Below are 16,239 nucleotides of genomic sequence, written 5' to 3' on the forward strand. Positions count from 1 at the left end.
AACTCTATCTATCTATTTCTTCACAAGTTTCTTCTCGAATGCAAACTATACACCAAAAACTAGACTCTGCACAATTTAAGACTATACACCAAAAACTATTTTTTTTCTATTCAAACTCATCATCAGTAAGGTTCAGCCAATCAAACTCAGTCTCTGGTAGCTCTTTCTCCACTTCTTTCACTCCTCTCTCGACAATCACATTGATTCTCCACAACACAATCTTACTCTCCCATTTCATGCCTTTGATTGCATAGAGTCTCCAAAGAAGACCCTTAACCAATTTGTATTGGCTCGTACTGTACCATTCCAATTGTTTCTTCACAATACTTTCAACATCTCTGAAAGCTCTCCTCACAAGCCCAACCTCCATTTCTCTTTCCACAAGCTCTCTTATAGAATCTATCATCTTATGTGCAATTTCCTTAACGGATTTAGCGTAACCTGGGTCCTCTATCAAGTGAATTGCTGCACAGAAAGCAGCCCTAAACACCAAGAGCCAGCAACTGTTATCTACCAACAACTCTGTTGGTGGGTTTAGCCTTGTGATTATCTCTGGGAAAAGGTTCTCCATCACAGGAATCACAAAATCGTCATCAACAAGCGCCATTGTCAAGCACTGGAAGATATAAACCGCTCTCTGAAACTCTGTTTCACTCGATGCAATATAATCGCGTAGCTCATAGCATGTCTCCTCTTGGTAGACCAACATCTCATAAGCAACATAGTTCACCACCTGACCTAGGACTTTAAACATACTGTCAGAGATTCCTTCTTCCTTTAAGCAAGACATGAGCAATGGTTGGAGTTTTCTTATCTCTGCAATATCTATTTTCACCTTCTTTAAAGTGTGATCAGAGAGTAAGGCATTGACTCTTCTAATTGCTATCTCTCTAGACCTATCTTCAAGTTCCGTGGACGCGAAGATCTTTAACACTTCCAATGAAGATAAATTCTTCAAATGGTCATACCAGCCACGGTCAAACTCTTCTTCTCTACTATTCTTAAGATCATCCTGTGGTTTAATGGCAGGATTGTCCTGTTCTGTAACCAACATTTTGATCTTCCTCACAATCTCCTTGGTCAAATGTGACCCGACTCCATCGATCTTGATCACTAAAGCCGACACAAAATAGCATTGATCTTTAGCGTAATGATAAAGATTCATATCTCGTGAGAAGAACCTCTCGAAATCTTCAAGCCCTTGTACCAAAAACTGTTCCTTTTCCTTATTCACTAAATCAATCACTGAATTCACAACAGAGGAAACCCGAATCTCCATTAACGCCCTTAGTAACTCAAATCTCATCCCTGTGCTCAAAAGCTGAATCCACATTTTAACAAAAGTTTGTAAAGCCAAGCTCCAATCTTCAACTCTATAAGGATCAAGAAAGACATTACTAGCTTCCTCTAGGATTTTGTGCAAGAACTTGTCGATGAAACTCTTGTAGACTGGTGGCAAATCGATGAAGACGTGAAAAGCCTTGACAGGTTCTTTGCTATTCGCTAACGTTAAGATACAATCACCAAGCTCGTCCCATTTTCCATCATGCAACAAGACAACATTATAAGCTACAAAATAAACGATTTAAGGAAGTTTATAGACTTTGTTAATGATTATATTATACCAAGTATAAATTTGGCATATAGTTTTTACAAAATTTTGTGTAATGCCATACCAAATTATAAAACTATGATTTTTGGATTCATCCTATTACTTACAAAAAAGCATAAAATCAACCATTACTTTTATCAACTATGGCTTACAAACAATGTTAATAGTCTATCTTTTACCATATTTACATATTCAAAATTTGTAATGTGATCGCCATTAATAAGTTATAATTAATAATAACAGTTACTTTAAATTATATTAATTGTTTTTATACACAAAAAACTCAAAAATTGTCTTCTCAAATGCTAATTTTAAATTATCAAAAATTATTATTTATATAAAATAAAGACCTATTGATTAAATCAAAAATGTTCTTCATTGATATGAAAACATAATATAAAAATAAAAAAATTATTAAAAACCAATGAAATATTAAAAACCCTAACATAAGCAAAGGTATAGTAATCTTAAAAACCATAATGCAACAACTAATACGTAGTGGTGAGAGACACAATTTTTTTTATCTCGTCTTTGATTGTCAAGAACTAAATATCATCATCTCTACCAACAAAAACAGTTTGCATCGCTTCTATTTAAGGTGTCCAAGTCGTTGATATCTTCATCTCTAGCTTTGAGAGACTTCTAGCATTCATGTGTCCAAGTCGCTGATGGCAGAGCACCAGATCATCCTTCTTAGCTCTAAAACATGTTTTAGTTAGGTTTTCCCACATGCAACAATTGTTCTCAGTACGGATTTCCGAGAGAGCATTGCGGTTCTTCTCATCTATAGTCCAACATTTCACTTTATTGAAGCTCACTGTTAATCCTTGAACAATATACACATTGGTGAGTTGAGGTTCTTTAGCTTCAGTTAAGTCTCTTTTGCCCCGAATCTTTCCCTTTTCTCCACCACCAAACGTGACTTTGCTCTCTTTTACTTCAGTGTAATTGTTGAGATTGGCTTGATTCCATGTGATATGTCTAGAAGCTCCATTATCGAAGTACCAAAGCTTAGTCATACTTGTTTCAATTAAGGTATATGCAACATGGCAGTACATATCAGATTTTGCAAACATATACTTTATACTCTCTTCTCTAATGTGGATAGAACCTTCCATGTCTCATTAGCTTCTTCAATTTAGCTGCATATGTGTAGCAGTACATATATATGTGACCATGACAACCACATTAGTAACATTCATACCCAGTCACTGCTCTGTGATAATGGTTATGATTCTGATGCAAACGTCTTGCTCGAACAGCTCCAATGTAGTTTTGAAATAAAAACTGATAACGACGTGCATGTACACCCTTTCTTGGAACGAAATTTGTCTTCCCACTTGTCTCACCTCCATGATAGCCTAATCTAAAATTAGATTTTCCAACTCTCCCAGACCCTAAATGTAATGCCCTGACCACCACCTCACTTAATGGGCCCCACGTCCTCTCTCGGCCCGTGGGCCCACTATCTTTTGATGGCCGGTTTGCTACGTCCGAAAGGCTTTAAAGACTTGTTTACCGACCCTACAAATCACCACATGATCTTTCCCTGTGTTTTGTCCTCACTCACACAGTTCCGATAATAACTTCTCAGAAGGTCACCCATCCTAAATTGTTCCAGCTCAAGCACGCTTAACTGTGGAGTTCTCTCAGAACAGTTGAGCGAAAAAATAAGTGCACTTTTGTGACATAGGAGGCCAAATCAATTCTTTTAAACCTCTCCGCATGCACTACCATATTCCTGAAATCGGGGTGTTACAATTCACCCCTACTAACAGATAGCAACGTCCTCGTTGCGCACCAAGACCGTCACCCCCGACGGTGTGAGCTCTCTTGACTCCACACTCGACTGGGTTCAGCTCTGATACCACTTGTAACACCCCGACCGCCACCTCTCTTAATGGGACCTGTGGATGTCGGATTTGCACACTCAAGTATTTTTATTAAGTAGGAAAGATTACTCTTGAGGGACAAAAATAAATGTATAGAAAGCTTATGAATTGTTACAAGAATTGCTGTAGTATTTCTTCTTCGAGAGAAAGATCCCCTTTACATGGCCATTGACCTTTATATTTATACATAGAAGAATGACATTTAATGGGCTAATTAAGTACAATTATTCTCTCTTAAATGTAACCGTTTTGGTCTTTGATTTTAATGCTTAACGTTCAAATTTGAATTGATCCTGATCTTCATGGGCCTCGCCTTTTGGCCCAAATGTCCTTAGACCGATTTGACCATGACTTCGTCTCCGGACTGGTGTCGAGGTGCAGTCACTTCGGATTCTCCTTATGGTGATAACCACTTCGACTGTTCTTTTGACTTGCAGGCCTAATGGGCTTTATCCTTTATGGGCCGTTACCCTGACTACGTGGCAATCTTTGGTTGGTCCCGAACATCTGGTGCGGGATCCGACACCAACAATTAGCCCCCCAAGTTCTTCGAAGTGCCACTCCAATTCGGAGGACTTTAAATGTTTTAATGACCAAAGATTGCGTTCTGAGGAATCTTTTGATTTTCCCGCCAAGATCCCGTCAGTCCTTTAATTTCGGCGCTATCCATGTTTAGTCGCGTGACATCTGTCACCATTATGACCGTATCTTAATTATTTTCTATTAAAGCGGGAAACCTTTCCACTTCCCCCACGATTCCCAAGGCGGTTTCATCATTAACACTTAGCTTTCGTGAGGTAACTTCTTTCATCATCACTTTTTACTCTTACGCTTTAATCGAAACTTCTCTCTTCTCTTTCTTCGCCGATTTTCTCTTTGCCGGATTTTAAATTTCTCATATTCTCCGATGACTTCTGATTCCGAAAGACCCGAGTCTCCATCCTTTGAAGGTGGCTCCAGTAATGACGAATGCACTCGTCCTAACGACATAGCTGGTCCACACTACAGATCCACCTGTACCCTTCAATCCCTAGAGCGATTAAAAGGGCTTTGCCAGATTCCCCCTGGAATCATAGCGGAAGCGCAGATAGCCGACCCTATGGAGTCCCCGGAAAATCACCGCGACGGCTACTTTTGCGTTTATGAAATCTACTTCAAGGGCTGCAGATTGACCTTCCCCCTTCCCGAAGCCCTGGTTCGATACTTGGCGGCTCTTGAGATCGCTTTACCTCAGCTAACCCCCAATCTTCTCCGAACCATCCTCGGGATCATAACCGTTGCGGCGGAAGCAGACTACATTATTGGGGTCCCCGAGCTGAATGAACTTCTGAGCGTGAGAAGTTCGTCAAAGAAAACAGGGTACTTCTCGGCGTATCCGAATGCCAACAGGAACGTCATCTCGCACCTCCCTAACAAGGATGAAAACTGGCACCATCCTTGGTTCCTGATTAAGAAAACTCCTACTTCGATTGGAAATCTTTCCGATGTACTTCCATCGAAGTGGACTGCGAAGCCTGGTAGAAACTAGGTTGTATATTCCTTTCATGGTTGTTTTATTTTTTTTTTACTGACCAAACTTGCTGTTTCACTTCGCAGCTCTCATCGCTTCAACTCTTCCGACTGAAGAATTCGTCAAGTTCTTCAAAACAATCCTTGAAGGGGAAACCCTTTGGAATTCTTTCACCCTCGATCGGTTCATTGAAGCCAATCGAAAACTCAGGATGAGCCCCCCTAATCAACTTCATCGTCTTCCGCCTCCTCCCTCAACTCAGGGGATGTCAGCTCGGGCCTTCGCTGCCCAGCGTAAGAAACTTTCCAAGCCGATAGCAGAGGCTTGTGATGAAAACAAGGCGTTCCTTGCGGATGCTATTGACAAAAAAGACTACAGCAGGACCCTGCTGGTTGATGACGGCAGCACCGAGGGAGCCAGATCCGTCGCTTCTTTCAGATTAACTCCTCGTCGCGATCGTCGTGACGCATGTTCTCCTCGGAGGGACCGATCTCCTCGCCGTGATTCACCTCGTCCTCCCCGAGATGATTTTAGCAATGAACCACTTAAGAACTTGGTTCGCAGGAAGAGAGACAAGTCCTCTCGTAGTGATTCTTCCCCGCAAAGGGAGAAGTCAAGGGCCCGGACTGACCGTTCACCTCGATCATCCCCTCCTACTGAACCAATGGGTCCTCCTCGACCGGTTGATATGTCTTCCTCTTCCCAGCCTGACAGCGAAAAGACTGTCCGGAGCGCATCTCCAAAAAAGGGAGATTCTGAATCTCGAGATGCTTCCTCGAGGTTAAAGCCTGCTCTTGTCCCTCAAGTCAAATCGCTTTCAGGTTTGGTGATTTACACATTCTTAAAAGTTTTTGTCTCTATTCAGATTCCAATTTTTACAACTCTTCCTCCTTCGCAGCTATGGAGAAAGAAGGCAGCGTCTTCCGATGCTTCAAGACCCGATCGGGTTCGATCTTGCCTGATTTCGACAAGTGGCGCCCTGCGATTCGTGAACGCTATTTGCTTCATGCTCATCATTCATCTCGGGTTAGTTCCGCTTTATTTTTCCGATTGTGCTGCCGTTCATCGAAATGACTCACCATCCCGATTTTATGGATAATGGCTGGCTAACGGTGAGCTTAATGACATGATTGAACATTATGAGGGGCTGGTCCTTGGTCGGGAAAAGGAGATTGATGCGTGGAAGAAAAAACTTTCTGCTCTTGAGGCTGAACTAAGCTCTTCTACCGGCTCCAAGCACGATCTGGAGGACAAGGTCGACAGTCTAACATCCGAGCTGGTGAAGATAAAGGGGGAGCTGCAGGACCAGTACGACCAGAATTTCAAACTCCAGGATGAGCTTTCTGGTGTTCAGGGTAGGCTTCACGAATCCGAATAAACCGCCGATACCCTGAATAACCAACTTATTGAGCTTAACGCGAAGTACAAGGCGATCACTAAGTTACGTGATTCCGAGTTGGCAAGGTCGGCATCAAAAGCCAGAAAAGAGGTTAAGGGACGCGGGATGGAGTTGATCCAGGGGGCCATCCGCTTCATTCAAACCGAGAAAGCTAGGACAGATTTGGAATCAGACATCAAGGAGCACGAGAGCAACCTGATTCTGTTGGATCAAATCCATGACACAGATTTCTCCGAGGTGCAAGAGAGGACTGAACTGTCGGCTAATCTATCTGAAAAGCGGAGTCGCTTGGCAGCTCTCCCCACTTCGACCTTCAACCCGCAGGACTTCGAGGAATTCTTCACTGAATCGCCTCCTATAAGTGAATCGGGTCTAGACTGGGCAGGTAACGCTTGGCTCCTGACACTTACTACCTTTTTCTCACCTTATGTTTTTTTTTTAAAAAAAAAATTGACTGGAACTGTCCTTCCCAGGCTCAAGTGAGACGGAAGATGTCGTCCCACCCGAAGTTCCTGCGGCACCAGAGGTCACCCCGGAGGATGGTTGTACTGTGGAGGGCGGACCAGGAGATCCATCTGACCAAGCACCAGCCAAGGAGGCGAACGAAACTTCGACTGCCGAGCCGGAGTCCGAGGTGGCTGTCACTCCATAGTGGCTGCGTCCACTTTAAATTGGGAATTGTCCCATTTATCTTAAAACTTAATTTCGAACTTGTTTTTGTCTAAGGAGGCTTTATTATTTCTTGAACAAGATATTTGCATGAGGAGGCTTTTAAACCTTTCTAGGTTTTGACCCCAAGGGGGTTTGGTTAAAATTATGTGCGGGTTTGCAAAGTCCGCTTTTAACCTTTTGTGGCCTTGTGGTTATGCTTTCGAGATTTTTAGGCTGATCAGACCTTTCTCTTTAGAATGCGAGAACTGAGCTCGGCTTAAAGCGAGTTCCCCACTTCGGGTTTAGTCAACTCGGTAAATGTATTGGGCTTGGGCCTTAGAAACTTTTGTAGTTAATGCGACGGTTGCTCTTTCCCTTCTTATTTCTTGAAAGTAGGAAAAGCAGCTCGTCTTTAATGCAATAATTGCCTTTTCTCGATTTCCAAAAATGGTTTAAACCATTAGGGCACGCCACCATTATTGAATTTTTATTCCCAAGACAAACCTTAACCCTATTATAAATAGGAGTTTGTTCGCCTTTGATCTTTCCTCAAGAAACTCTATAGTTCATTCGATAAACACCACATTAATGGAAAACGAAAACGTAGCCCCCGTTGATCCCGGCAGCCCACTTTTCTTGTCCGGCGACGGCTTTGAGCCGGCCGGCGTTCTTTTCCCTCATGCCGTCTTTCATTTTCCTTCAAAGGAGAAGAAAGAGGCTTGCGACTTTATTGACAAGGTTAATATCCGTGGTCCTTGATTAAAAACTTCTTGTTTTGTTTTATTCATTCATCTTTATGCTAGGTCGCCGACAAACACCGTCGCTTGTGTGAGGAAAGGCAGCGGCTAGGTCTCAAAAGGCAAACACTCGAGGCTCGCATCGCTCGGGTGGAGAGGAAGATAAGGGCTCTGGAAAGTGATCCCTTTCAATGGGAATGGCGGAACTTCGATTCTGTTGCTGAGATCCCGAAGATGCTTCAGATGTATCTCCGTGCTAAAGGAGTTCCGGGTCCTGTGAATGCTCCGGTCCATACCGTTCCATCTGATAGCGAGGAAGAAGATGAGGAGGAGGCCAGTACCAGTCGGAAACGCGTTCGGAATCGTCCCGAAGTGGATGCCAAGAACAAGGCGTTCACTTCGAAAACTAAACCGGCGATGAGGGAGCCTGTTCCTGAGCCTCTTCCATAAATGTTCTCTAACTTCTTTACTTACTTTGAACTCGTAATGGGCCTCGGCCCCTTTTTATTTATGGAAACATTTGCAATTTTCCTTACTCTTCAAATATTCTCGGAGATGCATCTTTTAATGTAGGATCGGTTTATGGGCATAAATCTCTCCGCGAATCACTCCATTCCTAGGATAGAATCCGTAACTTACTTAGGAATATGACATTCCTATAAATTATAGTCTCAACTTCTCTTTTCTCCTCACCATTCTTTTTCATTTTAGCAGGTATGGAGTTCAACCTTCGATGTTCAGAATCTATGCCCGACTTCTCCAGGATTGGGGTGATAAACGAAGATGCTCCAAATGGGCCAAATAGGCGGCTTCTTCTACCTCGCGGCTTCTTCAGATCCCAGATCCGAGCTCCATGTGCTTTGATCAGGGATCTCCCAATCAGAGACCAAGGAACAGCGATGGCATTCATAGAGGCACTTGCGCTTCAACATCGGAAGCTTACGTTGGAAAAGAGGAGACTCCGGAAGAGGATTAACCGGATGCAACGCAGGCTTACTACGGTATCAAAAGATCTTCACGTCCTCGAATCTCACCCTGGAGAATGGATCGAGCTTGGAATCTCTGACTTCGCTCGAATTCCGGACTGCATGATGCCAATCCTCGACCTTGCTGGTCAAGGAGTTGAAGTGTTCTGCTCGTCAACAAGATCTCCATAACCCGAAGTGTACGATGAGGGACATTCCATCTTTTTTGTTTAAATAAACGCTCTATTTCCAATCTCTTGTGTGTTCGCATAGCCGAACCTTTATTTGCTTCACTTGTTCGCAAAGTCGAACCTTTCCCTTTAATACAGAAATAAAACAAATTTTTTATTAATAGCTGAACTCGTTTCTGAGCTGCCTACGTACCCATTTCGGGATCAAGCCACACCGTAGTTCGTGTACATATAAAATGCGTGTAGCTTTAAACATAAAATTTCTTTAGGTTGATCACATTCCAAGGTCGCTTGACTGGCATGTCTTCTAAGTCTTTCAGCCTATAAACACCGTTTCGAACCACTTCGGTAACAATGTAAGGTCCTTCCCAATTAATACCGAGTTTACCGGCGCCTTCTTCTTTTTTATTGTCAAAAACGCGCCTTAACACATAATCTCCCACGAAGAACGGCCTACTTTTGACTTTAGAGTTGTAATATCGGGCTGCTGCCTGCTAGTAATTCTGGATCCGAATCAAAGCTTGATCACGCCTTTCATTTATGGTATCTAGTGAATCATTAAGCATTGCTGAATTTTCTTCCTCATTTAATGGTGCTTCTGTTCGGCGAAGTCCGGGCACGTTGAGTTCAGCTGGTACTACTGCCTCCATGCCATAAACCAAAGAGAATGGAGTTTCTCCGGTAGGTCGCCTAGGGGTTGTACGATAGGCTCATAGGACGGGTTGGAGTTCTTCATACCATCCTCCTTTTAGATGATTTAAGCGTTTCTTGAGATTGCTCAATATCGTCTTGTTCGCGGCTTCAGCTTGACCGTTTCCTTGCGGATATCGTGGAGTAGAATAACTGACTTTGATTCCCCAGTCCGCACAAAAAGCATCAAATTCTTGTGAAATGAATTGCGGCCCGTTATCAGTGACTATTTCGTACGGAACTCCATGTCGACATATAATATTCTTCCAAATGAAAGTCTTCACCGCCTAATCCTTGATGCCAACATATGCCTCAGCTTCAATCCATTTCGAAAAGTAGTCCGTCAAGACCAAAAGGTATTGTACACCTCGAGTTGATCTGTGTAATGGTCCAATGATGTCCATTGACCACCTCATAAACGGGTACGGGGCGGAGATGGAAGAGAATAACTCCGAAGGTTGATGGATCAATGGTGCATGGAGTTGGCAACGCTTACATCTTTGGGCAAATTTAACACAATCCGTGATCATAGTGGGCCAATAGTATCCCGTTCTTTTAACTTTAAAAGCCATAGCTCTTCCTGATGAATGACTCCCACATAATCCTTCATGTACTTCGCTCATGACGCTTTCGACTTCGGGCCCAAAAATGCATAATAGGTAAGGGTCACTGACACCTCGTCTATATAATGCATCCTTTGATAGACAAAATTTCGCGCTAACGATTTTCATTTTTCTGGCCTGCCACTTATTCTTTGGGAGCTCGCCTGTCATGATGTAGCGCTTTATTGGCTCCCTCCAGTCAGCCCCCCAGTCTTTAGCTGGAATTTGGTCGACCTTGTTAAATACTCGTGGTTCTGGTTCGGGATGCTCGTTTGGTTCTAGAATATCCTCCTCGATTAATGGCTCGGTCTCTAATATTGTTTCTGGAATCGCATCTCCTGCTAAGACAACGGGTTCCTTGTTAGATGTGTTTGATCCCTTTGACTTCCTCCGTTTGTTGGGTGGCGGTTCGATCTCTGGTTCGCCACGGTCACGTGCCGCTGCTCGAGACCTTGTAACGACGAGGGTTTCTTTGTTGTCTTGAATGCTTCGCTCCGAACTGCATTCCACTGGAATAACTCTTTTTAACTCAGGATCTGATGTTGGCGCCAATGCGGCAAGTGCGTCCGCAGTTGTATTCTCCCCCCGAGGTATGCGAATTAATTCGAATTTCGAGAAATTTTTATATAGATCCTTCACCACTTCAAGGTACGCTTCCATTCTTGAGTCCTTGGTCTCGTAGTCTCTATTAAAATGGTTAACCACTAATTGCGAATCGCAATAAGCGACTATTTCCTTAGCTCCAACTCCTTGTGCCAATCGAAGTCCGGCAATTAGGGCTTCGTATTCTGCCTCATTGTTGGAAGCATTAAATAATAATCGGAATGATTGTTCTAGAATTTCCGATGTTGGAGATTCCAACTTGATTCCTACTCCGGATCCTTGCTTTGATGAGGACCCATCTACATGTAATTTCCAAGTTTGGTTCTCCGATTGCTCTATCGTTCCAGGTATTGGTAGCTCGGTTAGGAAATCTGCTAAAACCTGAGCTTTCATACTGATCCGGCTTTTGAATTCTATGTCGTACTCGCTCAATTCCACCGCCCATTTCGCCAAACATCCGGACTGACTTGGACTATGAAGTATTGTTCGGAGAGGATGGTTGGTTAATACATCAACCGAATGGGATTGAAAATATGGGCGCAGCTTTCGAGCCGAGGTCACCACCGCGAGTGCGAGTTTTTCCATCATTGTATATCTGGTTTCCGGATCCGTCATTGACTTACTTACGTAGTAAATCGGCTTCTGTTCCCCGCGGTCTTCCCGAACCAAGACTCTACTAACCGCATGGTTTGAAACCGATACGTACAAATAAAGTTTTTCATCCACTTCTGGTTTGGACAATATAGGTGGAGTGGTTAAGTATGCCTTAAGCTGCCCAAAAGCTTCTTCACATTTCTCATCCCAGAGGAATCCTTTGTTTCCTTTTAGAATTTGATAGAAAGGCAATGACTTATCTGTTGATCTCGAGATAAAACGATTCAAAGCCGCAATCCGCCCAGTCAACCGTTGTACTTCCTTGAAGTTTCTTGGAGATGGCATGTTTAGAAAGGCGTTAATTTGATTTGGATTGGCCTCAATCCCTCTTTCCGTCACAATATAGCCAAGAAATTCTCCGGATGGGACTCCGAATGTGCACTTTGCCGGGTTCAGCTTCATTTGATATTTATTGAGAATATCAAAACACTCCTCTAAATGCTTAACGTGATCTTCTTTTCTTAACGATTTAACCAACATATCATCTATGTAGACTTCCATTGTCTTCCCGAGATGATTGTGGAACATTTTATTAACCAACCGTTGATAAGTTGCTCCTGCATTTTTCAAACCAAAAGGCATTACCTTGTAACAATAGATACCTCTATCAGTGATAAATGATGTTTTTTCTTGGTCTTCGGGGTTCATCATTATTTGATTATAACTCGAGAAGGCGTCCATGAATGTTAACAGCTCGTTCCCAGCGGTTGACTCTACAAGTCGATCTATATGTGGGAGCGGGAAACTCTCTTTGGGACATGCTTTATTGAGGTCTGTGAAGTCGATGCAAACCCTATCTTTTCCATTCTTCTTTTTGACAACGACAGTGTTTGCTACCCATTCCGGGTATTGCACTTCTCTTATGGACCCTATCTTCAAAAGTTTATCCACTTCGTCATTTACTATTTTTGCTCGTTCTACTCCGAGCTTTCTTCTTTTTTGTTTCACCGGCTTGAAGCTCGGATCCACGTTTAGTTCATGACAAATTATACTTGGATCTATGCCAGGCATGTCCGCCGCTGACCACGCAAACGATGTTTTGTTTTTTCTTAAGAGTTCGATCAAAGCTTCTTTTATTTGGCCAGTCAAAGTTGCCCCAATTCGAATTTTCCGGTCCGGTTTGTCTTCTTCCATCACTACTTCGATTACTACATCATCTTTTTTCTGTCCGCTAGGAAATTTTGATCTTAGTCCCTCTTTTGCGGGCTTCGTTAATTGCTATTGAATCTTCATACGGTGGCTAGCTAGATAACACGTCCGTGAAGCTTCTTGATCTCCCCGAATTGTTTCCACTCCACTTGATGTTGGAAATTTGATACATTGATGATATGTAGAGGGGACTGCTTTCATTTGATAAATCCAGGGAGTTCCGAGGATGATGTTGTAAGCCGCGGGCTTATCGAAGACAACAAAATCCACGATCTTTGACACCCGTTTGGCAAGAACTGGAAGCTTGATGGTTCCGAGGGACATGGCTGATTCACTTGTGAATGCTACTAACGTAGATGGAGGCCCTATTATGTCTGCCCGACTAATTCCCATCCTTTCCAAAGTACTTAAAAAGATTAGATAACGTCCAGAAAACGCTATTTATCGCTAGAGTAGCGTATTTAGAAACGCTATATCATCGATCGCGACAATAGGTAAAGGACCTATCATAGCGGTTTTCAGTTATGCTATTATAGTTCTTTTTAATATAGCGTTTTAATATATGCAATTGTATAGTTTACAATAGCATTGTAATTATGTTATAATTTATTTCATTTTACGTCATAATTGATACTTATATTGTAGCATTTTTTTGGTTTGCTATAAATTGAGATGTTATCTATTGTTGTTAATGTGGACCTGTGTAATGAATTATTCTATTTTTGGATTTATCCCCCAATAATTTCGCATAAGCAAAAAAAAATTCATAAACCTGAAGATGTTTCATAATAACCAAAATACATGTTTCAATCCAATAACAAAGTACAGTCATACGTACTGAACACAAACACAAGTTCAAATATAAACGAGTTTGCCATTTGGCCAAGCTATTATACTACACAAAGCATCAGCAATGATTTTAATTTCTGAATTTGCTCTCCAATCTTTGAAACTTCTTCTGCAATATCAATGTATCATCAACATTATTAGCTTCCTCTTTTTCCAAGAGAAATGTCCTTAGGCGCCTCTTGCGTCCACCACGTCTCACACGGTCCTGTTTTCTTCATGTATCTCCTTCTCCTGTCATATCCATAAAAATGACACCATTGTTAATTTCTCTCTACAAGCTCTTTCTATATATATAGATATATAGATATATAATATACACATACATCTAGTAATTAAACACTAATATAATAACGTGAACTATATATAACCTATGTTATGTATTTATGAAAGGATGTATATCTCTAACATATAAGTCACTCATACACACGACTTGAGAGATACAATGATTTTAACTTTGCTACCTTTCATACATGAGTTGATTCTGCATACCAAAAGGCTAAAGCTTATTATATATATATATGAGACAATCTCTATACAATATTTGACTATATATATATATAGCCACAAAAAGTCAGAGAGAGTTAGGCATAGAGATCGTGTGTGAGCATATTTACATATACGAAAGTGTTTGAGAGCATGCAGCTCAAGCTGCTGCTCCAGATTTTGGAGATCCTTGAAACTCACTGGTTCCAAGTCTTCTCCCTGAAAATGGGAATAGAACCATCGATGTTTTTGAAGAAAATAGAACCTTAAATTGTCTAATGACCTCCTATTTTGATGCAGCACAAAGACAACCTCCTAGATATTATAAATATAGAAAATGAGAAAGAGCATATACGAGAAACTAATGAAGAGAACTTTCATTTACTATTTAAGAGAAAGAGGAAGAAACTTACAACTGTAGCTGTAAAAACAGTCCAAAGCTGTGGAACTTGGTATATAGAACCATCCAAGAATACGTTAGCATTGGTGTGACTTTCTCGGGACCATCCCTCTTTTATTTTAATCATGTCATCTTCCTGCAAAGGATTACATGATCTTATCAATGATTTCAATCAAACATTGTCACTAATTTGTCTAGCATTTGAATATACCAAATTCAATCAATGGTTTTAATGCTTCAATCTATCTCCATTTCTCCAACAGTATCGTACGAATTAAAAATAAACCAACTCTTATCGAGCTATTGAAACAAATCGAAAATGGAAAGTGAACGAGTTAGCGAGCTTACGAGAGGTCTGCACCTCACCCTCTGTAGAATCTCATGACATCAGACTGCGTCTTCCTCCATAGCTTGGATACATACCTAGGGTTCACCAAAATCAATCGAAACATTAGGCGAACTAATTCACAACAACAGATCTGTAACACATACATCATTTGAACAACAAAAGAGATGCTAAATCGATTCAATAAAACAAATGAATGGATCGATTGATTGAAACCCACAAATCTGGACGAATCAAAGTAAGAAGAGGAAGAATCAGAGGAACATGAGGGGTGCTGGCGTCTACAGTGTCCTTTTAAGCTAAGACGAGTGAGTCCATGTGTCGCTTGCTTCGACGGTGGCGCTAGGGTTCGATTTCGAAACAGAGAGTAAAAGAGAGAGAGCAACGACATGGTTTTTTTCTGTGATTAGTGAAGACGGCGTAACTAGGGTTTTGTTTGGTGGAGAAGAGGAAGTGAAACAATGGAATGAGAGGGAGAGTAAACGAGATAGAGGGAAAATGAAAATTTATTAGCCGGTTCTTTTTTCACTAAGAGCATGATTAAAAGGAGACTCTTAGAAAAATCTTAGGCTTTTGTTAACATTAAATTCAATATAATTTAATCTAAAATGTGCTTTAATCTTAAGAAACGTTCCTTAGCTAAGAAACGTTCCTTAGTTTTGGACTTCCAGGTACTTTAAATGATATCAATATTCTAAATCGCTCTCCGGTTTTTTATGACATCTTAAAAGGGCGAACACCAGCAGTGAATTATACAGTCAACGTAAACGAGTATAATTTGGGTTACTATCTCACGGATGACATTTATCCTAAATGGGCTACCTTTATCCAATCTATTTCACTTCCACAAACTGATAAAACATTTTTATTTGCAACCCATCAAGAAGCTTGCCGTAGAGATGTCGAGCGTGCTTTTGGAGTTTTACAAGCTCGATTTGCCATTGTTAAAAATCCGGCTCTTCTTTGGGATAAAATAAAAATAGGAAATATTATGCGAGCATGTATAATACTTCACAATATGATAGTAGAAGACAAACGAGATGGGTATACTCAGTTTGATACTACCGAATTCGAACAAGCGGAATCTGCAGGAAGTTCACGGGTGGATTTCACATATTCTACAGATATGCCTTCAAATTTCTTCGGAATGATGACCAATAGAGCTCGAGTTCGTGATCGAGGTATGCATCAACAATTGAAGAATGATTTGGTCGAGCATATATGGACAAAATATTCCAGAAATTAAGTTTAAAACATTTGTGCTTTATATTATTTATGTTATAAATTGTATCTCATGTATGTTTTAATTTTTTTAATTTGCAACAATTATTAAATTTTCTATAATTATAAATTTTATTTTTATATTAATTTTTTTGTTTTTAAGAACCACATGTTAAGAGTCTACCATTAATCACACAAAAATCTTAACTCAAAAATATTATCTCTTAACAATCACTTTTACAAATATATTACTTAAATATTGCTAAGAGTTATTTCTAAGATACT

General features: G+C 41.1%; 2 protein-coding genes, 1 long non-coding RNA gene and 1 pseudogene across 3 annotated transcripts; 2 read left to right on the plus strand and 2 right to left on the minus strand.

Moving 5' to 3' along the window:
• Positions 1-5: 5 nt before the first annotated feature.
• Positions 6-1,579, minus strand: LOC9306599 (the record flags this gene model as incomplete). Its single annotated transcript, XM_021017458.1, has 1 exon — positions 6-1,579. A coding segment is annotated over one exon (1,473 nt), but the record flags the coding sequence as incomplete, so codon positions are not given.
• A 2,695-nt stretch (positions 1,580-4,274) lies between these two features.
• LOC110226809 lies at positions 4,275-7,065 on the plus strand (annotated as a pseudogene).
• A 587-nt stretch (positions 7,066-7,652) lies between these two features.
• Positions 7,653-8,251, plus strand: LOC110226550. Its single transcript, XM_021018491.1, has 2 exons — positions 7,653-7,667; positions 7,868-8,251. Exons 1-2 carry the CDS (start codon positions 7,653-7,655, stop codon positions 8,249-8,251), a joined length of 399 nt encoding a protein of 132 aa, XP_020874150.1.
• Positions 8,252-13,417: 5,166 nt separating this feature from the next.
• On the minus strand, positions 13,418-15,239 carry LOC110226028. The gene is made up of 4 exons (XR_002330144.1): positions 14,954-15,239; positions 14,736-14,810; positions 14,401-14,523; positions 13,418-13,735 (listed from the first exon to the last, which is right to left on the minus strand). It is a non-coding gene; the product is annotated as an uncharacterized LOC110226028 (long non-coding RNA).
• Positions 15,240-16,239: the final 1,000 nt, after the last annotated feature.

The sequence above is a fragment of the Arabidopsis lyrata genome, assembly GCF_000004255.2.
Source record: "Arabidopsis lyrata subsp. lyrata unplaced genomic scaffold ARALYscaffold_7, whole genome shotgun sequence".
NCBI classification, from domain to species: domain Eukaryota; kingdom Viridiplantae; phylum Streptophyta; class Magnoliopsida; order Brassicales; family Brassicaceae; genus Arabidopsis; species Arabidopsis lyrata.